Consider the following 26,902-nt stretch of genomic DNA (forward strand, 5'->3'; position numbering starts at 1 on the left):
GAACCACACATCGACTTAAACCTCAACTTCACGGGCCACTGCCAACCAAGGACGAACGATGAAATAAGATACGATTGAGCGAGACCAGATTGGAGATGATGTTACAGAATGAGAATGGTTATGAATGGGAATCCAAGAAAGAAAACAAATAATGTGACAATGTGAAAAATTTACGCCTGCTGTTGCTGCTGAGACATCAAGTGAGGAGGCAAGAATCCGGCGTGGCCGTTCATATGCGCGTGCTGCTGTTGCTCTTCTGCTCCACCTGCCATACCACCACTGCTGCTGGCCGTCAGAGCGTTGGAGATGTTGTTCAACAACAGTTGGATCTCATCCGGTGCACGCGGGATACGGTGACGTTGGGTCTTCATCAACTCCATAAATGTCACCAGCAATCCCCATGGGTGAGGACGGTTGATGATGAGTCTTTCCAGAAGAACACGGACGATTTGCTCGCGGACAAGCTCGTCTTCGCTTTCACCGAAAAGCTGGAGGATGGCAGAGGAGAAGTAAACGGTGTGGCTCGAAGGGAATCGAAGCTGGTTGGCTGCTGCGGTGATAACCAAGAATCTAGCCTCTGGCTCGGATTCGGTCACGAGCCAACGAAGGACTGCTGCACCGTTGTCCTCGTTGCCACTGCGTCGAGATTCAATAGATCGAACACCGAGGTAGAGCACCAAAGAGTTGATCACAGCTACGTTGATTCCGCTTCCTGAGAGCCAAGATGCACCGTTGCTTGCGGATGCGGCTGCGTCGTCCTTGTTGCTGCTGTTGCTGTTACTGTTGCTGTTGCCTGTAGTAGTCTGCCTCAGAACACTTAGCAATTGCTCGGACAACTCGCCACCTCGTCCCTGCTCAAAGTGAGCGTCAATGGCACCTCGTAGACCTTGAACCTGGTTGAGCGCAGCCATGTAGTCCGAAGCAATGTGAGGAGGCTGTCCAACTTCGGGCAACAAGCTCATCTGCAAGTTGGGGCTGAACGGATCCAGCAAGCGCCTGTTGCGCGGGAAGGCGCTCAAGATCAAGTTGCGCAGCTGGATGCACGAAGCAGGCACCAAGTCGCAAAGACTCTGGTGATAGTCGCACAGGAACTCGGGGAAGTCGTGCAGCAAGATCAACAGGATACGCAGAGTACCGCGGTACAGCTGTCGCGACGTGTCTTGCAATTCGGCATTGTGGAGCAAAGGCGACATGAATCGCAGCAATGATGCGAAGAGGCGGTGGAATGCACCCCATCCTTCACGCTGGTTCGCCTGAAGCAGCTTGGGCATGAACAGGCGATGCGAGACCAACGACATCCACGAGAAAGTGAAGCACGGGAAGAACGAAGGCTGCAGCGTGTTGAGCGTGTTGCTGATAGCCAGAAGGGCCTGCGTATAGGCGGGACCCAAATTTGACTCGGTAGCGTGCAGATCGTGCAGCAAGCTCGAGAATAGTCGGAAGAAGGGCTTCTGCTGGAAGTGAATACCAAGCTCTTCGTGCGACTGTGCGAGCACCAGCACAACAATTGAAAGGATCTTGGTGAGATAGTGTACCTTGGCCTGTTCGTTGTTGGCACCAGTCGGGTCGGCGTGATACTTGATCATGAGCACAATCAGACGCGAGAAGGCGTCAATCGGCGAAAAGATGCCAGTGGCAGGCGAGCCGCCCACAGCCTTCTGCTTGATGTAGCTGTCGACACTGACTTCAGTGCAGACGCGGAAGAACATCGACGAGATGTCCTCGCCCTTGAGGATGCCCTGGGTCTGCAGCTGCGTGACGTAGTCGATGAACGACTTTTCCGGATTGGGCGAGTGTTGGAAGAGACGAGCCCATTCGGCAAAGCAGTAGGCAAGCTGCTCACGCAGAGCCGTGTTGCCTACATCGACCTTGCTCTTGAGCAATCCACTCTCGAGGTCGTGCAAGAAACGCTTCGAAGCCTCAGTGGCCTTGCCTCGCTGGTCAGCACGCTGAAGAGCTTCAACGGTGTTGCTGAGCTGCTGACGAGTAGCACATGCAGGCTCCTGCAGACACTCGAGGGCGAGCTGCGCAGAAAAGTCGATCACGCTGCCACGGAAGTCACGCAGGATCAGCTTGGCCAGCTGAACATCGAGTTCGGCGATGTTAACCAGACCAGCGCGCACGAGAGACACGGTGACAGGAACGTTGAACTTGCGCTCGTCCTCGGCATAAATGAGCCAAGCAGACACCTCGCGAGCCGCCTTGAGCGAGATCTCGCAAAGTCGATCGAGCAAAACAACGTAGACTTCGCGACCGAGCTTCGAGTCGATCTTGAAAAGCAGCTGTACGACTTTCTGCGAGAAGGCCAGAGCGGTCTCGTCACGGCTGCTGGACTGAGCTACAACCATGGGGATGAGGCGGAGAGCATGTTGGATCTCGTGATCCTGAGGCAACTCGCTGAGACCAGCGTCCTGGTCAGCAGCTTCAAGCAAGCGTTCAAGCTCGGCCATGCCCTGCGAGAACTTCTCGAGCGACTGCTGAGCGCTGAGAGTTCCACCAGCAGCGATGGGAAGCAGACCAGCAGGGATGTTGGCACCAGCCTGCTGCAGAGTGGCTGCACCAATGGCACCGGCTCCGACGATGCCCGCAGCGGATGCAGGAGTGTCAGGGTAACCAGCCTCAGAGCGTCCGGAGACCGACGATGCATGAACCGATGCAGGGGTATCTCGATCAGCATCAGCTCCAGGAGACATGCGACGGCTGAAGCCATCGTAAACACGAAGCTGGGCGGGCAAGAGACCATCGGGGCGTAGACGAAGCATGTCTGGCAGGGTGGCGGCGTACTGCGAGGCAGCCAAAGCGGCGCTGTCCCAGTAATAGCCACGACCACGGGTGCGGTGCTCGCGTCGGCTCGAGTATGCGTTGGTGAGGCCTTCGTCAACTTCGGGCACAGCCTTGTCCATGGCTGCCTTCTCGATGACGGAGCAAGCCAGGTCGAGGTTCTCCTGCATGATGACCATGATTGCCTGTTCAGGCAAATTCTGCTCGGTGAAGCCGTTGGCGAGGAGCAAAGTGCGGGCGTTGGCGATCATGCTGATGCGCAGAGGCTCCTTGCAGGTAACCAAAGCGAGGCTGCCGGCAAGGTTCTGGGCCATTTGATGAGCCGAGGCTTGCATTTTCTCTTCGTCACCCTCCATTGCAAAGTCCTTGGTGACCAGTTCGCGGGTCGAGATGGAAGCAATCGTGACAGATCGCTCGACGACAGGCGCGATGATCTCGCGGATAGCGCGGTCAATGGCGACGTAGATGAGCCTCTTGAAAGCTGCATTGTTGCTGAACATGGTGAACTGCGGGTTGATGACCACGTACTGCGGCAGGCTCTGGAGCATGGAGACGAGCGTCTCGGTGTAGGCAGTGACAGCGGCGGCCGACTGGCCAGGCTGAGCGCCCGATCCAGCTGCGGCAACGGCAGCTGCAGCCGCGCTGGCCTTCTGCGACTGAGGAGCCATGCGACCATCGGCTGCAGCGCCATATCCGCCGGCAATCGAGAGGCGTTCGAGACCCTGGGCAATGCCGGTGGCAGGTTGCTGAGAGAGCTGTTGCTGATGCTGACGTTGCTGCTGCAGCTGCATCTGTACAGCGGCCTGGTGTTGTTGCTGTTGGCTGAGATGCTGGAGTTGACCCGAAGACTGCTGCTGCTGGTGTTGTTGCTGGTGTTGCTGTTGCAGCAGCTCGGCACTGGGTCGGTTGTGGAGGATGGTGGTGGGAGGCACATCCTTGAGTTCGACATCGAGACCCTTGAAGAGGACTTCGATTTCGAACTTCAGATTGAGTTTGAGCTCTGCAAATTGGTAGAGCTCGACCATGAGGCGCAGCACCGCCATGAGCCACGGGTTGGGCGGCTTGAAGACGTTGGACTTGGCACACTGCTCCATGACCTTGCAGACGAAGGGAATGGCTACAATGAGTCGGTTGCTGTCATAGCCTTGGATGAGGAGATCTTTGAAGACGATGTTGCGGTGACGGATGGGCTTGTCCCGGGCCAGAGTGAGGCTTCCGAGCCATGAACCCAGGTTCTTGAGCAGATTGCGCTCCTGCGTCGACTGAACAGTCTTGTCACTGTTGAGCAGCATCTGACACTTGGAGAGCGTCTCGTGCAGGATGTAGGTCATGAGACCTTTGGCCTCCAAACCATCGAGGAACTGAGCGTAGAGGCCATGATTGTTAGGCTCAATGCTGATACGTTGTAGGACCAAGTAGTTGGAGAACCAGCGGTAGGTGTCGGCTGTAATGAGTTGACGGGCGTCACCGAGCTTGGAGTCAAGGTTGACGGGTGAAAGGTTGTTGACGAGGAAGAGGACCTTGTCGGTCACATCTTCGTTGGGATCGCGCTGTTCGCCGTCTTGAGGAAGAGGATCAGGGCGGATCGCAGGGAAGGGGACCTTCTTGTCCTCAAGCGACTGTCCTCCGGGCATCCCGACATCTGCGCCCGGTAGCTGGCCGGCAAGAGCCATCTTGACAAGACGGATGATGTTGGGATACGATTGCTGGAGGTGAGGCATGGACAGAAGTGCTTGGCAAAGCTGAGGCCATTCAGACAAGCGGTTCTGGAAGCGCAACAAAGCCTGCAGACCGAACTTGAACATGTTCGAGTCCGGTGGGTTTCGCAAAGCGTCGAGAACATAGCGAATGGCAATGCCGAGGGGGATGTAGTCGATCAACTGGTACTGAATGAGCGAGCCGAATACGACGGCTGTCATCTCGAGCTCGCGTGGAGGATAGTACATCTCGAACCAGCGGTACTCGTCGAAGAGGGTGTGCACCATGCAAGCAAAGGTCTGATGGTCTCGCACGTTGTCGGATGCCTTGGTGCGCTGCAGCAGCACCACAATATCTTCGATGCTGATCTTGCCTTCGTACATCTGTCGGTACCAGGAGTCGGCTTCCTCGTGAATGTCCTGCGAGAAGGTGACGACCTGCAGACCTGGCTCCTGACCTTCGGCACCGGGAGCGAGGTTCATGAGACGAGGGTGGAGCTGAAGGCAGACGTTGCGAACTCCCTTGAAGAAATCGATCTCCTCCGCACTCATGCTCTCGCCGTTCGATCGGAGCGCTTTGAGGAAGCTGGCGACGTTCTGTACGGTAAGCGGAACGAAGCTCTGTTCGGCGTGCGGGTCGGGCTTGGCAAGGTCGTCCTTGGCCTTGATGTCAAGGAACTCGAGGGCGGCACGGATGAAGTCGCTGCCGTGGCGGTTGATGTTGTCCTGCAGCCAAGCGTCGAGGTCAATAGCCTCACGTCGAGAAACCAAGGCGGCAACATCGAGAGCGAAGGCAAAAGGTCGGGCTTCAACGAGATCATCTACGATGCCAAGACTCTGAGCGACGTCGACAATGCGAGTGAGGTTGAGCTGGTTCTCGAGGTAGAAGTTGCGGAAGGCGTTGAGCAGGTACTCGCCCTGTGTCTTCCAGATGCGGTGAAAGACGAGAAGACTGCTGTTGTGAGGCGTCATGAACAGGGTGAGCAGCTGGGAGGCGAGCTCGGCGTGTACGGCGTTCCAAGGCTGAGGGATCTGCACAAGTCCGAGCAAGATGAGCTCAGGACACGACTTGACAGCCTGCTCGAGCACTTCTTGTACAGCAGAGCGTATACCTTGATCGTCAGAAGCAGAGATCTCGATGAGAGTCTCGACAAGATCGAGCGAGTTGTACGGGCTGGGCACCAGCTGGTTGCTGGCGAGTTCACGAACACTGTTGGGAGCCTCGTTGACCTGCTCCGAGGTAAGTATGTGTCTTCCTGGAAGCGAGGCAAAGCTGAACCTTTCGGAGCCGAGGGCGAGAAGACCGTGGAAGATCTGTAGCTGTCTGAGGCGGTGCATCCAAGGGCCCCAAAGACCTGAGACAGCCGAGACCTGCCCCTGACTCTGCACGGGAGCATGAAGCAGCACCTCAGCCATACCGGCCATGTGTCCATGGAAGGAAAGGTTGAAGCCATCAAGCTCATCCAGACCGCGAACAATGCGGGGCCAGGAGAGTTGCTGCTTGATGGAAGCGAGCGCTCGGACGAGGTTGGCAAAGTTGGTGACGCGATCGCTTTCGAAGATGGCCGGATCGACTGAAAGTAGGATGGCGAGGATCTCGGAGACGATGCGATCCTCTGGTGGGTTTGCCTCAGTTAAACCGAAGCGCTGCAAAACAGCGAGGGCGGTGTCGACGGTGGGGAGGCTCTTGACACCGAGCTCGATCAGCAGATCAGCGACATTCTTCTCGGGCTTGAGCTTAAGCTTGGGCAGCGCTTGACGCACAGCATCGGCAGTAGCATCTGCGCCAACCTTGTCTGCGATGGCATTAAAGAGACGTTGACGCTGTGCCGGGTGAAGGACGGGAGTGCTGGGCACCGCGTCAGAGAGCAGCGTCTCGAGGAGCAATGCATGCTGCTCGAGGCTGACGACGGGTTTGGAACCATTGCTCTGCAACGCTTCCAAGACGACCTTGACGATGCCTGGGTTAGCGGCCAGATTGTTGGCATCGCCGCCGCCTCCATTTGGAGGAGCGGAGCCATTGAACATATTTGGGCCCGCCCTGGCGCTCGGCCCGCGTTGGTTCAGCGATGTCAGAAGCGGTGGAAGAAGCGAAGACTGGTTGTGAAAGCTGCTGCTACAATGCGAGGCTTATCTAGAAGCCCTAGTCGAGAGCGGTTGCTCAAGCTAGCCTAAGTTGATTAAGAGATGTCGCCGTAGAAAAGCTGGCTTTGTTGAACTTGCCAATCGTCGTGTGAGGTTGCAGTGCCGGAATCGTTTGATGACCTCGGCGTTTGATGCTGAGACCCTTCAACTTAGACGGCGCACAGAGGATGTGGAGCCGATTGACGTCAGCCAGTCTAGTTCGGTGGTGCAGCTTGGTCGAGTCTCCAAGCAGCACACTGTCAAGCTTGTGTCGGCTCCAGCCAAGCAGTGATGCGATCCGTGATAGGTACAACAGCTTCGATCGAGTCGGTGTCGTATCGAAAGCTGGCGATATGTTCGTCGAGATAGGTCGACGAGAGCTGAAGCCTGAAGAGCAAGAAAAGATGGTTGGAGCTAGTCCAGGTTTGCACGTCGCTTTGATTGCCAGAATCGGTTTGCAGGGCACAGAGCCAAAGTCGAAACACAAGAGGTCGACTGTACACCGCTAGTCTAGGTGGAGACTACAAACGTCGAGATCTGATGCTAAGCAGGTACCGAGAAGAATTCCGTTGAGTTGTATAGCTAAGTAGATGCGAATCGCTAGGTGCAATCAATGCCAGACTGCGCAACGCAAATATTCCAAGAGAATGTCGTATCGCTGTGTGCCGGGCAATGCTGACGTATACCAAGTACGAGAAGGGTGAAGGAAAGGAGGGTGAGGCGAAGGGTGAGGAGGGATTGATGGAGAGAAGGAAGAAGGTCGAGTAATGTCGATAGGCCACGAATGAAAGGCGTTGAGCTGTCGACGGACGACCAAATTGAGAGCGACTCTGCGAAAGTCACAAGCCTTGATCCCGCAGCCAAAAGTTCTACTCTCTCTCTCTCTCTCTCTCACATCTGCCTGCCTGAGTGTTGGGCTTCCGCTGCTGCTTGCTCTGAGCGTTGTTCTGTGCAAAAAATGACTGGCTGCCCTTGCTTGCCCACACGTCCGTTTCCTGGCTACACGCTACTGCCAATCATATTTTGTATTCAAGAAAACGAAATTGCTGCTTCCGCTGAATAGAAGAATCACGATTCAGTGAAACAAAATTGCTCCTTCACCACTCGGAGCAAATACAATTTCGCACACACAGAGCATTCAAGCTTGCCGCTTTCTGCTGTCACCAAATCCTGTTCATTTCCTCCCGTATTTCAGATCACTTTCTCTCTCTCTCTGTGATCTTCCCGATCAGTGGTGATATCGGCATTGCTTGTTCTTTCTTTCGAGCTGGAAATGCTCTGTGCTTCTCGTCTTTGAAGTTGCAAGGCTCGATGTCATCTGGAAGGCCACGTTGGAAACTGCGCAGGCTGTCATGGAAGATGACCTGACCTTCTGCAAATGGCAACAGCTTAGAAGACAGCGAGCGATGTTCTAACTAAAGAAATGTGAGAAGGACAGGTGCCAATGATCAACGATCGGCGATAGTTGGAGCACAGTACTGCTGCTATTTTAGGGCAGAAATACTTATACTCAATTGACTGGTCAAACCTGGTGAGAGCCTAGAACCATCAGCTCAATATACAGCTTGTGAGTAAACTGTCCCACAATTTTAGATGTCACCACACATCACTCCAATGCTCAATAGCCATATGTCATATCACCACACTGTCTGATATCATCTGAAAGCTCTGCTTCTTCTCTCCAAGACTGTGTAATTGATATTGACATTGTGTCACAGGGCCAGCAGGCCAGCATATGAAGGGTGTGCCAAATTGACTGACAGCATTCATGGTAACATCACAGGGTCAGCAGATCAATGTATGAAGGGTGCACCAAATTGATCAGCACCAAATCATTGGGAATTGACAAAGCTAATTGGGCTGGTAGCACATATGATTTACAAGATCAACTGAACTCTGGGTTCCAGGTTAATCTCATGAGGATCAATCAGGATCAGCTGGATCAGCATGCCTCAGCAAGTCAGCCAACTGTCAGGGGTCTCGCGCCTGAAACCCAGGTCGGTCCGTCGAGATACTCGGTGACTATCAAACTGTGTGACAGCTATTGTCTCGGTATCGGTGACTATCAAGTTGTGCAGTGACAGCAGGTGGCGTTCGTTGTATATACTATCGTAGGTTTCGGCTGACCTCTGTGGACACTCCGTTCAGGGGTAGCTCGGCACGATCGATATCAATGTTAGGATGACACCAAGGTCTGGTGTGAGTGTTGATGATGATGAGGTTGATGGTGTTGGTGATGGGATTGGTGATGTCGATGATAATGAGGTTGATGGTGTTGGTGATAAGGTTGGTGGCGTCAACACGAGTGTCCAGTGTGTTGACTTGATGCTTGAAGTGATCCCCGGACCGCAGTGGACTACTGCCTTCGGTTCTATCTATATCCGGACCGCTAACCTGCTATAGGTGCCTTCGGACGTCAGGTAGTGGTGATACAACACACACACTACGATGAGGAGCAACCTTGATAGATTGCTGCTATGCTGACTGAAACTAATGTATACTTATGCTGAAGTGATAACTAGTTATGGTGAGTAGAGTGGATGGGGATCCACTCGACCTATGATGATGAGAAAGCATGGTTATATACCTCTTCACAGCATTGCCAGCGATGCTGCTCCTGTTCTCTCTCCAGAGAGTACCTTCTTCATCGAGTACTGCTCAGGGGCCTCTCCTGCTTGACACCCCTGTGCCTCTTGTCGACACTGCTCCTCTTCCTCATGACCTGGTGTCGACTCCTTCGACACTGCTCCTCCTCCTTTGATCAGTGACAGTTCCTTTGGCTCTTGTCTCTCGAGCCCCTGAGTGGTAACCATCTGCATGCTCCTTGAGCTTGGTCCTCTTCGTGGTCGTGCTTGGCCCTCCTTTGCATGTGAGTCCATAGGAGTCCATGGTCTCCATGGAGACTGCACTACGACCATGCTCTCTACTGGTGTCGACTAGGTCTTCGATACCTGTGCTCCTTCCATATGAACCCATGACCCTCCTGCTTCTTGAGCATCCAGGCCCATGACACTACCCCCCTCTTAAGAGCCGAGCTCCGTCGAGGCATGCTCTGGTCTGGTTCATGCTGACTCCTCCTCCTTGACAACATCGCCAACATCATCCTTCCTCCTTCTCTCAACGTCATCCTCCTTCCTCTTCCTCTCTCTACTCCTCCTGTTCTCTCCTCCTCTCTCCACTCTGTCTACTCACTCGTCCCCCCTCCGACACCTCATACTCCTGGATGAGGTCGGGACAGTTGAGGTTCTCTACTGGTTCCCATGAAGCAGCTTCCTCTGAGTACCCTCTCCACAACACCTTGTACTCCGTAGTCCCATTGTGTGAACGCTTGTCGATGAGTGCTTCGACTTCGAAATCGAGGTCCTCATCTGGAAGTGATGGTATGGTGGGCTGTTCAGCACGTTGAGGAAGAGAACTTGTTCTTGCTGGCTCGAGCATGGAGACATGGAACACATCATGCACCCTAAGGTTTGCTGGCAATGTGATTCGATAAGCTCGGCGTCCTACCCGTTCCTGAACTGGGTAGGGTCCTGCGAACCGGGTGTCTAACTTGGGTGTGGGTCTCCTTGTCTTCCAGTTTCGTCGGTTGATATAGACCATATCACCCACTTTAAACTCGATGTCCTTGTGCTTCCTGTTATACTGGTTTACTGATCTACGTTGTGCCTCTCTGATCTGCTCCTGGAGGTACTTGCAACGCTCCTTTCCATCCATGAGGTACTCGAAGCGACCTGGATCATTGACTCCTAGTCGTTGAGGGATGTCAGGATGAGCTTTGGGGTTCCATCCATAGCATGCAAAGAATGGTGAGACACCAATGCTGTTGTGGACCGTGTTGTTATATACAAAGGCCGCAGTGTCCAGCAGGTTGGCCCAGTCATTCTGCTCATAGTTGCAGTACATCCTGAGATATTGCTCTATGACCTGATTGACTCTCTCTGTCTGACCATCAGTTTGAGGATGGTAGGCCGTGCTAAGTGAGTGCTTCACACCCATTTGCTCTGCAAATGCCTTCCATGCTCCTGATATGAACTGCCTGCCTCGGTCCGAGACCATGTGATCTGGGTATCCGAAGAGTCTAACCATGTGTCCATATAGCAATACTGCAGTCTGTTTGGCTGTGACTGTCTTATGGGTTGGAGCTAGTATGGCAAACTTGGTTAACCTGTCGACGATGACTAGGATAGAGTCATAGGTCTTGGAGTCATACTTCTTTGATGGTGGTAGTCCTTCAATGAAGTCGAGGGATATGGAGCCCCAGGGCCTGTCTGGGGTTGCTAGTGGCTGTAGCAAACCATATGGACGATGACGAGGAGCTTTGTACCTAGCACATACAGGACAACTTGCTACATAGTCTGCAATCCAAGCTGTCATGTTTGGCCACCAGTAATGTCGTTGAGCTGCCTTGATGGTAGCATCTCTTCCTACGTGTCCAGCAGTGATACCATCATGGCATTGGGTCATCACCATGAATCGCAGATGCTCTACAGAGAGAGACTGTCCATCTACCTCTTTGGCACTCCTTGAGTGTCGGTTGTTGGTCCTCCCTGGCATGATCACCTTGGGGATAACCAACCTTCCTCCACTGTACCATAGGTCATCCTTGAGTTCGAAAGGCTTCTTCCTATGTATCTCCTGTAGCTCTTGGTCTAAAGGCTGGAAGATCTTGACCAGGTCTTTGAGACCTTTTGATGCTATGGACTCCATCGAGATCATGGGGGCCACTAGGAGCGAGTCATGGTCTGCTGTCTCCTTGAACACTCGAGGAGGCAGTAGTTGCCTCACATTGTGATCCTGCTCTTCACCGGCTGGTTGCATGTCTGTCCTTCTGGTGAGAGCATCGGGCTCACCACCTTTGTCTCCTGGTCGATACTGCAATATGAAGTCGAAGTCTGCTAGTAGTATTGCCCATCGAGCTTGTCGTCCTGTGATGCGTCTCTGTGACTTGAAGTACTTGAGGGCTTCATGGTCAGTGAGGATGACCAGTTGGTTCGGTAGTCCAGCTAGCATGTGTCGCCACTGAGTGAGGCAGGCGACCACAGCTAGGAGCTCCTTATCATGGATCTCATAGTTCTTCTCGGCAGAAGACATCTTCCTAGAGTAGAAGGCCACTGGATGCCATCGTCCTTCATGCTCCTGCTTGAGCACTCCTGCTATAGCAAAGTCACTTGCATCAGTCTCCAACCTTGTTGGAAGGTGGTAGTCGAAGTGCTGAAGCACTCCTGCTGATGTGAAGGCCTGGATGAGCTTGTGGAAAGCCTGTTGGGCCTCCTCTGGTAGCTCGAGCTTCTTGAACCGTTCTATAGGCTTTACCAGTGCTGTCAAGGGCTTGGCTATGCGAGCAAAGTGGGCTATGAACCTTCGATAGAAGTTGGCAAAACCCAGGAACCTCTGGATGTCATGGATTGACTCTGGCATTGGCCACTCCTTGACAGTGCGCACCTTTTCTGGGTCCATCTCTATGCCCGTTGGCTTGATGATGTACCCCAGGAACTCGACTGTCTTGGTGTGGAACTCACACTTCGACAGCTTAGCAAAGAGCCTGTTGCTCCTTAAGCGAGTGAGGACCTCGGTGACATGCTTCACATGTACCTCTTCAGTGTCACTGAAGATCAGGAAGTCATCTAAGTATACCACTACATATACTCCAATGATGTCTCGGAAGATGTCATTGATGAATGACTGGAAGTGAGCCGGAGCATTGGCTAGGCCAAAGGGCATCACTAGGTACTCATAGAGTCCCAACTGAGTGCCAAAAGCTGTCTTCCATTCATCTCCTTTAGCAATCCGGATGAGGTTATATGCTGCTCTAAGGTCTAGCTTGGTATAGATCCTTGCCTTCCTGAGTAAGAACAGCTGCTCCTCGATGAGGGGCAATGGTGCCCTATTCTTGACAGTGATCTCGTTGAGACCTCTGTAGTCCACACAGAGTCTGAGACCTCCATCCTTCTTTGGTACGAAGAGCACTGGTGATCGTGCCGGGCTCTTCGATGGTCTTATGAACCCCTTCTCGAGGTTCTCTTCCAAGTACCTCCTCAACTCGGACATCTCCTTGGGTCCCTTAAGGTATAGGGGCCCTTGAGGTGGCTTCCCTCCTTCTATCAACTCGAGATGGAGATCATGCTTGGTATGATGGGGCAGCTTGTCTGCTTCCACCTCATCAAACACATCTCGCAGGTGTTGGTATGGCTTTGGTATGTCTGCAGCCGTCACCACCTTATCTTCCTCCACCTCCATCTCGACTCCTTTGTCTGCGCCTGTAGGTACAAAACCAAAGGCCGGGAGTGATGATGGTGGCTCCTCTAACAGCATGAACCCTATGGGTCCATCTTCCAGAGCTGCTCGTAGTATGCGCTCTGCTGAGACAAACTCGTTACCATGAAGGGTTGGTCTCCTCATGGTTGGGTCCCCTGCTCTTGCTGCTTCAGGGGGTCTCCTAGGGGGTCGGTCCTGCTCCTGAGTCTTGAACTCCAGCTGGCCCGTATCCCATTGTATGGTGGGTTTGAGCCTCCGTAGCTCAGTGAACCCCAGGATGAGGTCATAGTCTGCAGTGTCGGCCACTGAAGCTTCGACCACACCCAGATTGTGTGTACCAATAGATACCTGCATGCTCGCAGAACTATTGATGGAGAGTTGGTGCCCGGTGACACCATGGATCGATCTTGTTTTTATGGGTTTTGTGGGTATTTGGTACTTACTAATGAAAGAATCTGAGACTATGGACAAACCAGCACCGGTATCAGCTAGTATCCGAGCAGGATGGTCTTGAACCATTCCAGAGAGCTCCAGTACTGCTTTGCCTCCACTGGTAGAGAAACATACTTGACAATCTTGATATATACAGAGTGATGGCGAGGAGGTTTGTAGAGCAATGCATGCCATCAGTGCATCACCCCACTGACGTTTCCCTCATCGTCATCATCATCGTGCTCCTCCTCGTGATCGGGGTCCATGGGTTGCTGGTATGAGCGGAGGTCCATGGCCTCGGGGTCACCTGTCTCAGTACTGCCTGTGTGGCCATCTCCTGAGTCGGTGGCCTCCTCGAAGGGGTCTGCTGTGGTGACCATAACCTTTGGTCCCATGGGTCGAGAGCTAAGAGGGTTTACCCTCCTGCTGGGGCAGTCTCTGGCCCAATGGCCGATACCCTTGCATACATGACAGGTGTTGATACCTGATGGAGCAGGGCTTCCTTGCTTCGAGGGTTGGGTGGGATGATGAGGAAGGGGTCGGTTTAGGTTTTGTATAGTTGCTTGTGTAGTTGCTTGTGATGGTGATCGAGCTGGATAAGGTTGAGTGGGTTGTCTGATGGGGATCGAACTTTGATTTGGCCGAGACCCAGTTCTTAGTGGAGGTGACGTGGCATTTGGAAGTGAGTGTCTAGCCGAGGACTGCTGTAGTAGCATCCTCTGTCGATCGATCTCCTCGACCTCTCGATACCACTCCCATCTCTTCCCAGGTGGATTCCTCTCGAACTTCTCCTGTATGCTACGAGTGAGACTACCTCTGAAGAGATCAATCACTAGCTCATTGTCATCTAGGTTGACCTGTCCTTCCAAGTCTCTGAACCGCTCTACATGACGTGTGGCGGCACCAGGAGCATCACTTGTGAGTCTGAGAGCCAACAGCTTGTTGTATGCCTCCATCCTAGCATTGCGTGGGTTGAACTGCTCTGACAGTCGCTCTGTGAAGTAGTGCCAATCATTGAACAACCTTCCTTCTCTAGCTCTATCAATACGGAGCTTGGAGGTCCACCACTCTCTTGCTGTCCCTTCCAGTTGAGCACCCATGTGATTGATCATCCTAGACTGCTCATACACCTGGTTGAACTTAAACCATGCTTCGGCTTCTAGAATGAAGATCTCCATGTCTCGGGGATTGAACTTTGGAAAGGGGGTGGCAATGGGCTTTGACCGGTTAAGCTCTGCCATGATGCTGGTATCCTCCTCATGGTCCAGGGGGTAAGGGTCCGTCCTAATCCTGCTGTAGGGGTCCAGCTTAGTCTTGACATATCTTGGCCCAGTAGGTGAAGCATACTTCTCGTAGTTGATGTCCTCCTGCTCATCCAGGTTGAATGAGACTGATCGTCTTGGTCGTGGAGCTGGAGTAGGAGTATGTGGGTCTCCTATCATAGACTCATCTCCTCCTCCTGCTTGATCTTCTGAGTGAGAGAGGTCCATTGTCTCCTCCCTGCTCAGTTGAGCTCGTTGTAATCGTTCCTCTCGATGACCCTGTCTGGTAAGCTCTAGCTGTGCTTCCAATAGAGTGAGTAGTCTATCGAGCTTATTGTTGAGGTCTGGGTCCGTCATGGTGATCGTGAGGAGCTGCTTGAACGATCCACTCTAATGTCAGGGGTCTCGCGCCTGAAACCCAGGTCGGTCCGTCGAGATACTCGGTGACTATCAAACTGTGTGACAGCTATTGTCTCGGTATCGGTGACTATCAAGTTGTGCAGTGACAGCAGGTGGCGTTCGTTGTATATACTATCGTAGGTTTCGGCTGACCTCTGTGGACACTCCGTTCAGGGGTAGCTCGGCACGATCGATATCAATGTTAGGATGACACCAAGGTCTGGTGTGAGTGTTGATGATGATGAGGTTGATGGTGTTGGTGATGGGATTGGTGATGTCGATGATAATGAGGTTGATGGTGTTGGTGATAAGGTTGGTGGCGTCAACACGAGTGTCCAGTGTGTTGACTTGATGCTTGAAGTGATCCCCGGACCGCAGTGGACTACTGCCTTCGGTTCTATCTATATCCGGACCGCTAACCTGCTATAGGCGCCTTCGGACGTCAGGTAGTGGTGATACAACACACACACTACGATGAGGAGCAACCTTGATAGATTGCTGCTATGCTGACTGAAACTAATGTATACTTATGCTGAAGTGATAACTAGTTATGGTGAGTAGAGTGGATGGGGATCCACTCGACCTATGATGATGAGAAAGCATGGTTATATACCTCTTCACAGCATTGCCAGCGATGCTGCTCCTGTTCTCTCTCCAGAGAGTACCTTCTTCATCGAGTACTGCTCAGGGGCCTCTCCTGCTTGACACCCCTGTGCCTCTTGTCGACACTGCTCCTCTTCCTCATGACCTGGTGTCGACTCCTTCGACACTGCTCCTCCTCCTTTGATCAGTGACAGTTCCTTTGGCTCTTGTCTCTCGAGCCCCTGAGTGGTAACCATCTGCATGCTCCTTGAGCTTGGTCCTCTTCGTGGTCGTGCTTGGCCCTCCTTTGCATGTGAGTCCATAGGAGTCCATGGTCTCCATGGAGACTGCACTACGACCATGCTCTCTACTGGTGTCGACTAGGTCTTCGATACCTGTGCTCCTTCCATATGAACCCATGACCCTCCTGCTTCTTGAGCATCCAGGCCCATGACACCAACATGAGCAAGTGTCAGGAGATTCAGGAAGGAAGATACTGGCATTAGAAGGAGAAGCATATGGAGATAACCACATGTAGGAGTGGGGGACCGAGTGTAAGTGGTCATGTGCCAGAGACTAGTATTGGGTGTTATTTGTTTGGTATAGATGGGGTTGATTGAGTAAGGTCTACTCAATAAGTTTTGACTTAATCATAACTAGACGTCTTTGACTTGTAAGTCTTGGCTGACCACCTTGAACACTCCATTCAGAGGTTGCACAGCATGTACACTGTTTGTTGGAGGGTGAGTGATACCCACTCCTTACAGTATGAGTGTTCGCAGTACTGTTGATAATGCTCTTGGATGTCATCTGGACTGTGATATGTGTCATGGGCCTGAATGCTCAAGAAGCAGGAGGGTCACTGGTTCATATGGAAGGAGCACAGGTATCGAAGATCTAGTCGATACCATTAGAGAGCATGGTTGTAGTGCAGTCTCCATGGAGACCATGGACTCCTATGGACTCACATGCAAAGGAGGACCGAGCCCAGATGCGAGGAGGGTCAGGCACAGCCACGAAGAGGACCAAGCTCAAGGAGCATGCAGATGGTTACCACTCAGGGGCTCAAGAGACAAGAGTCAAAGGAACTGTCACCAGTCAAAGGAGAAGGAGCAGTGTATAGGGAACCAGCAAGCAGGTCCTGAGGAGGAGGAGCAGTGTCAAAGGAGTCGACACCACTCAGGAGGCACAGGGGTGCCAAACAAGCAGGATAGCAAGGAGGAGGAGCAGTGCTAGAGGGGCCCCTGAACAGTACTCGATGAAGAAGGTACTCTCTGGAGAGAGAGCAGGAGCAGCATTGCTGGCAATGCTGTGAAGAGGTATATAACCATGCTTTCTCATCATCAAAGGTTGAGTGGATCCTCATCCACTCTACACACCCATCATAACTAGTTATCACTTCAGCATAAGTATATATTAGTTGCAGTCAGCATAGTAGCAATCTATCAGGGTTGCTCCTCATTGTAGTGTGTGTGTTGTATCACCACTACCTGACATCCAAAGGTGGTTCATAGCAAACCAGCAGTCTGGATAAAGATAGAACCAAAGGCAGTAGTCCACTGTGGTCCAGGGATCACTTCAAGCATCAAGTCAACACACTGGACACTCATGTTGATGCCACCAACCTTATCATCAACACCATCAACCTCATTACCATCAACACTCACCAACCTTGTCACTGACACCATCAACCTCATCATCATCAACACTCACACCAGACCTTGGTGTCATCATAACCTATGCATTGATATTGATCATGCCGAGCTACCCCTGAATGGAGTGTCCACAGAGGTCAGCTGAAACCTACAATAGTATATACAACGAATGCCACCTGCTGTCATTGTGCAACTTGATAGTTGCCAAATGACTAGCTCATCGAGACTGATACCAAGACAATAGCTGTTGCACAACTCGATAGTCACTGAGTATCTCGACAGACCGACCTGGGTTTCAGGTGCGAGACCCCTGACATTAGAGTGGATCATTCAAGCAGCGCCTCACGATCACCATGATGGACCCAGACCTCAACAATAAGCTTGATAGACTACTCACTCTATTGGAAGCCCAGCTAGAGCTTACCAGGCAGGGACAATGAGAGGAACGATTACAATGAGCTCATCTGAGCAGGGAGGAGATGATTGACCTCTCTCACTCAGAAGACCAAGCAGGAGGAGGAGATGAGTCTATGATAGGAGACCCACATACTCCTACTCTGGCTCCATGACCAAGACAATCAGTCTCATTCATCAACCTGGATGAGCAGGATGACATCAACTACGAGAAGTATGCTTCACCCACTGGGCCAAGATATGTCAAGTCCAGGGTGGATCCATACAACAAGAGCAGGACAGAACACTACACTCTTGATCAGGAGGAGGACTCTAGCATCATGGCAGAGCTTAACTGGTCAAAGCCCATCACCACCCCCTTTCCAAAGTTCAATCCCCGAGAAGTGGAGATCTTCATTCTAGAAGCTGAAGCATGGTTTAAGTTCAACCAGGTGTATGAGCAGTCTAGGATGATCAACCACATGGGTGCTCAACTAGAAGGGACTGCACGAGAGTGGTGGACCTCAAAGCTCTGTATTGATAGAGCTAGAGAAGGAAGGTTGTTCAATGATTGGCACTACTTCACAGAGCGACTGTCAGAGCAGTTCAACCCATGCAATGCTAGGATGGAGGCATACAACAAGCTGTTAGCTCTCAGGCTCACAAGTGATGCTCCTGGTGCTGCCACATGTCATGTAGAGTGGTTCAGAGACTTGGAGGGACAGGTCAACCTAGATGACAATGAGCTAGTGATTGATCTCTTCAGAGGTAGTCTCACTCACAGCATACAGGAGAAGTTCGAGAGGAATCCACCCAGGAAGAGATGGGAGTGGTACCGAGAGGTTGAGGAGATCGATCGACAGAGGATGCTGTCAGGGGTCTCGCGCCTGAAACCCAGGTCGGTCTGTCGAGATACTTGGTGACTATCAAACTGTGCAACAGCTATTGTCTCGGTATCAGTCTCAATGAGCTAATTGCTCAGCGAGTATCAAGTTGCATGATGACAGCAGGTGACATTCATTGTATATACTGTCGTAGGTTTTGGCTGACCTCTGTGGACACTCCATTCAGGGGTAGCTCGGCATGATCAATATCAATGCATAGGTTATGATGACACCAAGGTCTGGTGTGAGTGTTGATGATGATGAGGTTGACAGTGTTGGTGATAAGGTTGGTGAGTGTTGATGGTAATGAGGTTGATGGTGTTAGTGATAAGGTTGGTGGCATCAACATGAGTGTCCAGTGTGTTGACTTGATGCTTGAGGTGATCCCCAGACCGCAGTGGACTACTGCCTTTGGTTCTATCTATATCCAGACCGCTGACCTGCTATGGGTTGCCTTCAGATGTCAGGTAGTGGTGATACAACACATGCACTACAGTGAGGAGCAACCTTGATAGATTGCTGCTATGCTGACTGAAACTAATATATACTTATGCTGAAGTGATAACTAGTTATGATGGGTGTGTAGAGTGGATGAGGATCCACTCAACCTTTGATGATGAGAAAGCATGGTTATATACCTCTTCACAGCATCGCCAGTGACACTGCTCCTGCTCTCTCTCCAGAGAGTACCTTCTTCATTGAGTACTGTTCAGGGGGCCTCTCCTGCTTGCTTGGCACCCCTGTGCCTCTTGAGCTGTGTCGACTCCTTCGACACTGCTCCTCCTCCTTGCTATCCTGCTTGTTTGGCACCCCTGTGCCTCCTGAGTGGTGTCGACTCCTTTGACACTGCTCCTCCTCCTCAGGACCTGCTTGCTGGTTCCCTATACACTGCTCCTTCTCCTTTGACTGGTGACAGTTCCTTTGACTCTTGTCTCTTGAGCCCCTGAGTGGTAACCATCTGCATGCTCCTTGAGCTTGGTCCTCTTCATGGCTGTGCCTGACCCTCCTTGCATATGGGCTTGGTCCTCCTTTGCATGTGAGTCCATAGGAGTCCATGGTCTCCATGGAGACTGCACTATGACCATGCTTTCTAATGGTATCGACTAGATCTTCGATACCTGTGCTCCTTCCATATGAACCAGTGACCCTCCTGCTTCTTGAGCATTCAGGCCCATGACACCAACGAAGACACCCCGACCTCGACAAACGATAACTAGACAAGACCAAATCAAACTATTCCCTCAAGCGAAATGAAAGATGAACCCGAACGATTCAAGACCGCCCTCCAGAGGCAAGGAAGACAACGAAAATGAACCAAACCTACCACCTGCCATTGACACCAACCTGCCCCCCCAGATGATTATTGGACTGGAGACCCCATCTCTCTGGAATCCCGAAGATGTTACTAGTCCTGTCCAGTTCAACCAAATCACCAAAGAAGAAATCGAAAACATGGATCAAAGGACTATGCAAGGCATGCTCATGGCTATGAGCCACCAAGTCCACAAGCTTGATGAATACAAAAGACCCTTGAAATGCAACAACTTTTTGGGACTACTCAGATGGTTCTCAACTACCATCGGAGTAGCCCCAAAACTCAACATCAAGAACTGGCATGTCTGGAACCCCTTATTCCTTGACACTATTGACACTTGGAACAATGCTCTCTGACACCTCCAAGGAAAAGTCAAGCCCAGCAATGAAAAATTCAACAGAATCCTTGATGGGTGACTCAAGATGATTCTGATTGGTGTCTGTGAAATTGAAGGCCCAAACAACCTAAACTACATCCTGGCTAGACCCAAAGACTCTATGCCATGGACCTTCCACAAGCTCTATGAACAAATCAAGACTAACCTACTTAAGAACAATGATCTAGACCAAGCCACTATACTTCGAGATGCTGGCCATCTTCGAATGTACAACAATGATGTTCGAAAACTCATTGAAGACATTCAAAACCACTGGGCCAAAGCTGGCACAATGGGACATCCCTTGCCCCAATTGATGAAAATCCAAACACTAATCAACTCAGCCAGATACAATGCATCCTATGCAATGTACATCAACACCCTCAAGTGCATGGGCAATACCCATGACTTTGATTGGGTTGCTGCTGCCTTACTCAAATGTCAAGAACAGATGCAGCTCAAGCCAATTCATCAAGTTGCTGGCTCTGGAACAGCCTCTAGCAGCATCAGGGTAGCTGAAAGTTCACAGACTGAAGATTATCCTGACAGCTACTGGAATGGCAAGGCAGGACCCAATGGAGAAGCCCCTAAATGTTACAATTGTTTTGACACCAGACACATTGCCAAGAAGTGCCCTAAGCCTTGCCAACTGCACCCCACTCCCAATGACCAAACTGGCTCAGCTCCTGCCTAGGAATTTTGGTGCACTATCCCTTCTGCCTATCAAATTTCATTTGAGCCAACTAACAACACCCATGTTTGGATAGTTGACTCAGGCACTACTGATCATGTCACTTGCAATGAATCAATGTTCTCCTCCCTTATTCCCAGCCTAGGATACATGAATACTGCTGGAGACTGCAAGTTTCAAATCAAAGCCAAAGGCAAGATAGAATTAATGTTGGATGGAAGTAAAGTAATTCTTCATGATGTACTTTATGTTCTGGAGGCCAGCAGCAATTTAATCTCTGTCCACATGCTATTGAAGGATGGTGCATGAGTAATCCTCAACCCAACCAAGGCCATTATTGCCTGGCCAAATAAATCAAAAACAATTGCCCCTTTTAATCCCAACTGCAAGCAATGGGAAATACACAGAAATCAACCCTCAGCTCTACTCACAAATATCAATGAAATAATCAAAGACCTACCTGAATACTTCGATGCCATAGCCCCCCCAAAAAGTCAGGATAAAAGGCCACAGGCAAAGTGGCACAAACAACTCAGACACCCTGGGAGAAATAAAAGCTCTATAATTCAGAAATTATACAAAGTAAATGCCAAACCCAATCATTCCCTAACATGCCACAATTGCCTAGCCACCAAATCCACCAAGGCAAGAATGGGCAAAGGCAATGGAACTATTGCCAGCCACCCACTTGAATTAGTCCATGTTGACCTCTTGACCCATTTCTCAGACCAAACTGAATTCACCAGTGTGCTGGTGGCAATTGACAATGCCTCCAGTTTCACTTATGTGAAACCCCTATGCAGAAAAGCCAATGCACTCCATGTTTTTCAAGAATGGATCAAATATGCCAAAATTCAGACCAGATGCCAATTGAAAATCATACACTCCAACAATGGAGGAGAATGGAGTTCGAATGTTGCCATGCATTGGCAAAACAAAGCTGGCTTCAGATGGAAAAAATCATCAGTCTATACCAGTAAACAAAATGGCAAGGCCAAAAGAACCATTTGCACAATCCAAAACATCATAAATTCAATGCTGCACACCCATCAACTTCCCCAAACATTCTGGCCATACACCATTGAAGCCACAGCCTTCACCAAAAATTTACTACTGAACATCAAAAATAAAATCCCATAACAAGTATTCTACAACAAAGACCCCAGAAAACCATTTAAATTGCTCAGGACTTTTGGCTGCCTAGCATGGGTGAACATACCAAAGGCAAAAAGGAAGAAACTTGATGACTCAGCAATTCCAGCTTTTTTCATGGGATATGACAAGGAGCATAAAGGCTGGAAGCTTTTATCCCCAAATCACAATCCCAGCATATTCTGGAGCAATTCAGTTAGGTTCCTGGAGGACCAATGCTGGGAAGACAGGACTGATGCAATGCCAATTAAAGAAACTGATGCCATTTTCTACAACGATGCTGCTGACATTGAAGATCTTTCATACTCCAAAGAGGATGAATTCAACAAAGAACTTTCCCAACCCCTGGACAACATTTACCACCCCCCCTCCAAAGAGGATCTGGTGCTCGAGGGGGACCCTTTTTCACCTGAACCATCACCAAAGGACTCAGAGCACTACAAGTTATCAACAGTCCCAGACATTTCCTCCCCAGAGCCCTCTGAAATATCAATAACCCCAACAGGACAAGCTTCAGACAGAATGACAAATTTTGAGCACCAACCCTCTTGCAAAGTCTCACCCATGCTGGACCCAAAGACCCTCTCAAAACATATTGCTGAACAATACTTAGATTCAAGCAAAGCACTGAGGCAACACCAAAACTATTTCAACCAATTCCACAGTGCATGGGAATTATGACCCTGGTTACACCTGACAACAATTGCAATTCTAATCTGAAGATGCCCAAGACACTGGCCAGATGATGAGACCATACAAAACTTCCAGGATAGCCTACAGGACCATGGCCTACTGGTTGACCTACCAAACCTGATTTACCAGGCTGAAGCCCAATTATTATCACCAACACTCCAACCAACAGTCAAGCAAGCCCTAAGCAGTGAAAATCAGGTCCATTGGAGAGAGGCAATCAAAGCAGAAATGGATGGACTAGAGAGAATGAGTATTTGGGAAATCATGGACAGACCTCCAAATACAAATCTAGTCAACTCCAAACTAGTTTTGACCATCAAGACTGATGCAAATATGATACCAATCAAGTATAAGGCATGGTTCTGTGCCTGAGGATTTTCCCAAAGATCCAGCATAGACTACAACAAAATATTTGCCCCAGTTGTTCCACAGGATGCCATTTGCACAATTCTCACTGTTGCAGCCCAAAAAGACTGGAAACTAGATTCTATTGATGTCACCCAAGCATATCTCAACACCAACTTGCACCACGAAGTCCCTTGTGCACCATGCATTTACCTCAGGGGGACTGGCAAAACAAAAGTAATTATTGCTGTCTATGTAGATGACATGCTCATCATGGGGCCCAAACAGAGCCTCATTGACACTGTCAAAATGGCCATTACCAACAAGTGGAAAATAACAGACAATGGACCAGCCAAAGAATTCCTCAAAATTAAAATTACTCATGACTGCCAGTCACAAATGATTAGTCTCAATCAGTGAGCATACATTGAAGGAATTATCAAAGAATAGCTACTGAATGGAGGAAAATCATGGAGCCCAATGGATGTCTCACCCCCTATTATGCCACCTGACTACACACCCTCAGCAGATGTCAAGCAACAATACCTGTCATTAGTTGGCAAATTAATGTGGGTTTCAAATACTGTCAGACCAGACATTTGCTTTGCAGTAAATACCCTTGCTCGACATATTTCTAGACCCTCCCCTGAAGCGATGCAAGCAGCTCTCAAAGTTGTCAAGTATCTAAACCAGACTAAGGATGAGGTACTCAGTCTAGGAAATAGTAAAGCCAATGTCTCCCCAATAGTCACATACACAGATGCAAACTGGGCCTCTGACCCAAATACTGACTGATGCAGCACCTCAGGATCCATCACCCTAATATTTGGGAGCTTGGTAGGCTGGAAATCCCATGTTCAAAAATGTGTATCATTATCAGCTATAGAAGCCAAATTTGTAGCAGCCTCTGAAGCCTCTTGAGAGGCACTCTTCTATAAGTATCTCCTGCAAAGCTTGGATATAGGAGATTTTGTACCCAAAATTCTAACTGACAATACTGGTTGCATACAAGTGGGACAAGACCCAGTCAAACATGCCAAGCTCAAGCACATTGACACTCAATACCACTTCCTCCGATTCTCAGTCCAAGAGAAGGAAGTGGATATTGAATATGTCAAAACCCTCAACAATGCTGCAGATTTCTTGACCAAGCCCATAAGCTGACACCTAATTACTGCCACATGCCAACAACTAGGTTTTACTTGCCAAAACCCCATCAATCCTGAAGCAAGCCTTACTTCCTCAGCTGGTGAGGGGGACAGTTAAAATTCGATGCATGTGCCTCATTCACCATCTGCATCAGAGTCTGCTCTATTTTCTCATTCCCACAAGTCCCTTTGATCCTCACTTTTCTTGAATACCTTTGTTCCTCTGTTTCACCATATTTTGACAACAGACTCCATTTACAGTTGCAGCATTCTCATGCAACCATATTCCCTTTGTACTCATCATTTCTCTTTGTCTCCGAAAGACCTCCCCTTCAAGCTGTACATGATAGATTCACTTGACTTAGCCAAGTTAAAATTCGATGCGCACATCTCATTTCACCAACTGATTTCAAAGGCCTGTGTATCTTTCTCATTCTCACAAGTCCCCTTTGATTCTCATTTCTTTTGAATACCTTTGTTCCTCCATTTCACCAAAACTCGACAATGGACTCCATTTATGGTTGCAACATTCTCATGCAACCCCATCCCCTTTGTACTTGATGTTCTCTCTTGTCCCCGAAAGACATCCCCTTCAAGCCATACATGATAGATTCACTTGACTTAGCCATATTCTCAAATGCATGCTTGGCAGACAATCATCTATATATATGCATTATATTTCATGTATTTACTCATCTAAAATCATCAACTCAGTTACTCTCAAACAGATACTGCCTGATCCCTTAACAGATTAAGAGTCTGAGTGCTCTAAATCGACAAAGGCAAAGCCAACCACAACCACACCGCCCCCAACTAAATGACAGCAACTCGATACCTCAAGAATACCGAAACCAATGAAGACACCCTGACCTCAACAAACGATAACCAGACAAGACCAAATCGAACTACTCCCTCAAGCAAAATGAAAGATGAATCCGACCAATTCAAGACCGCCCTCCAGAGGCAAAGAAGACAATGAAAATGAACCAAACCTACTACCCACCATTGACACCAACCTGCCCCCCCAGATGATTATTGGACCAGAGACCCCATCTCTCTGGAATCCCGAAGATGTTACTAGTCCTGTCCAGTTCAACCAAATCACCAAAGAAGAAATCGAAAACATGGACTGAAGGACTATGCGAGGAATGCTCATGGCTATGAGCTGCCAAGTCCACAAACCCAACAAATACAAAAGACCCTCGAAGTGCAATGACTTCTTGGGACTACTCAGGTGGTTCTCAACTACCATCGGAGTAGCCCCAAAGCTCAACATCAAGAACTGGCATGTTTGGAACCCCTTATTTTTAGATGCTATTGACACCTGGAATGACACTCTCTGACACCTCCAAGGAAAAGTTAAGCCTGGTGATGAGAAATTTGACAGAATCCTTGATGGGCGACTCAAGATGATCCTGATTGGGGTCTGCAAAATTGAAGGACCAAACAACCTGAACTACATCCTGGCTAGACCCAAAGACTCTATGCCATGGACCTTCCACAAGCTCTATGAGCAAATCAAAACTAACCTCCTCAAGAACAACGATCTAGACCAAGCCACTATACTTCGAGATGCTGGCCATCTTCGAATGTACAACAATGATGTTTGAAAACTCATTGAAGACATTTGAAATCACTGGGCCAAAGCCAACACGATGGGACATCCCTTGCCCCAGTTGATGAAAATACAAACATTAATCAACTCAGCCAGATACAATGCATCTTATGCAATGTATATCAACACTCTTGAATGCATGGGCAACACCCATGACTTTGATTGGGTTGCTGCTGCCTTACTCAAATGTCAAGAACAGATGCAGCTCAAGCCAATTCATCAAGTTGCTGGCTCTGGAACAGCCTCTAGCAGCATCAGGGTAGCTGAAAGTTCACAGACTGAAGATTATCCTGACAGCTACTGGAATGGCAAGGCAGGACCCAATGGAGAAGCCCCTAAATGTTACAATTGTTTTGACACCAGACACATTGCCAAGAAGTGCCCTAAGCCTCACTGACCCCATACCTACCCAAATGACCAAACCAACTCAACTCCTGCCTAGGAATTTTGGTGCACCATCCCTTCAGCTTATCGAGTCTCACTTGAGCTGACCAACATCCATGATTGGATAGTCGACTCAGGTGCAACCAATCATGTTGCTTGCAATAAATCAATGTTCTCTTCCTTTACTCCCTGTCTAGGGTATGTGAATACTGCTGGAGATCGCAAGCTTTGAATCAAAGCCAAAGGAGAGATTGAATTAATGTTGGATGGAAATAAAGTAATTCTTCATGATGTACTTTATGTTCCAGAGGCCAACAGTAATTTAATCTCCATCCATACACTGTTGAAAGATGGTGCACAAGTGACCTTTAACCTAACCAAGGCCATTATCACCTGGCTGAACAAATCAAAAATGATTGCCTCTTTTAACCCCAAATGCAAGCAATGGGAAATACATAGAAATCAACCCTCAGCCCTTCTCACAAATATCGACAAAATAATCAAAGATCTACCTGAATACTTTGATGCTGTAGCACCCCCAAGAAGTCTGGACAAAAGGCCACAGGCAAAATGGCACAAACGACTTGGGCACCCTGGATGAAATAAAAGCTCCATAATTAAGAAATTATATGGAGTAAATGCCAAACCCAACCACTCCCTTACATGCCACGACTGCCTAGCTACCAAATCTACCAAGGTGAGAATGGGCAAAGGTGACA

The 26,902-nt window shown here is 49.8% G+C and overlaps 5 protein-coding genes across 5 annotated transcripts; 3 read left to right on the top strand and 2 right to left on the bottom strand.

Annotated features, from left to right (window-relative positions):
- Positions 1 to 170: 170 nt before the first annotated feature.
- On the bottom strand, positions 171 to 6,506 carry UHO2_06160 (uncharacterized protein; the record flags this gene model as incomplete). The annotated part of the gene is made up of 1 exon (XM_041560383.1): positions 171 to 6,506. The coding sequence occupies one exon, from the start codon at positions 6,504 to 6,506 to the stop codon at positions 171 to 173; it is 6,336 nt and encodes a 2,111-aa protein (XP_041416317.1).
- A 3,243-nt stretch (positions 6,507 to 9,749) lies between these two features.
- UHO2_06161 (uncharacterized protein) lies at positions 9,750 to 13,376 on the bottom strand (the record flags this gene model as incomplete). The annotated part of the gene is made up of 1 exon (XM_041560384.1): positions 9,750 to 13,376. The coding sequence occupies one exon, from the start codon at positions 13,374 to 13,376 to the stop codon at positions 9,750 to 9,752; it is 3,627 nt and encodes a 1,208-aa protein (XP_041416318.1).
- Positions 13,377 to 21,497: 8,121 nt separating this feature from the next.
- UHO2_06162 (uncharacterized protein) lies at positions 21,498 to 21,986 on the top strand (the record flags this gene model as incomplete). The annotated part of the gene is made up of 1 exon (XM_041560385.1): positions 21,498 to 21,986. The coding sequence occupies one exon, from the start codon at positions 21,498 to 21,500 to the stop codon at positions 21,984 to 21,986; it is 489 nt and encodes a 162-aa protein (XP_041416319.1).
- A 129-nt stretch (positions 21,987 to 22,115) lies between these two features.
- On the top strand, positions 22,116 to 22,679 carry UHO2_06163 (uncharacterized protein; the record flags this gene model as incomplete). Its single annotated transcript, XM_041560386.1, has 1 exon — positions 22,116 to 22,679. The coding sequence occupies one exon, from the start codon at positions 22,116 to 22,118 to the stop codon at positions 22,677 to 22,679; it is 564 nt and encodes a 187-aa protein (XP_041416320.1).
- Positions 22,680 to 23,345: 666 nt separating this feature from the next.
- Positions 23,346 to 23,831, top strand: UHO2_06164 (uncharacterized protein; the record flags this gene model as incomplete). Its single annotated transcript, XM_041560387.1, has 2 exons — positions 23,346 to 23,452; positions 23,675 to 23,831. The coding sequence occupies 2 exons, from the start codon at positions 23,346 to 23,348 to the stop codon at positions 23,829 to 23,831; spliced, it is 264 nt and encodes an 87-aa protein (XP_041416321.1).
- Between the last annotated feature and the right edge of the window lie 3,071 nt (positions 23,832 to 26,902).

Source organism: Ustilago hordei (assembly GCF_900519145.1).
Source record: "Ustilago hordei strain Uho2 genome assembly, contig: UHO2_contig_17, whole genome shotgun sequence".
Lineage (NCBI taxonomy): Eukaryota > Fungi > Basidiomycota > Ustilaginomycetes > Ustilaginales > Ustilaginaceae > Ustilago > Ustilago hordei.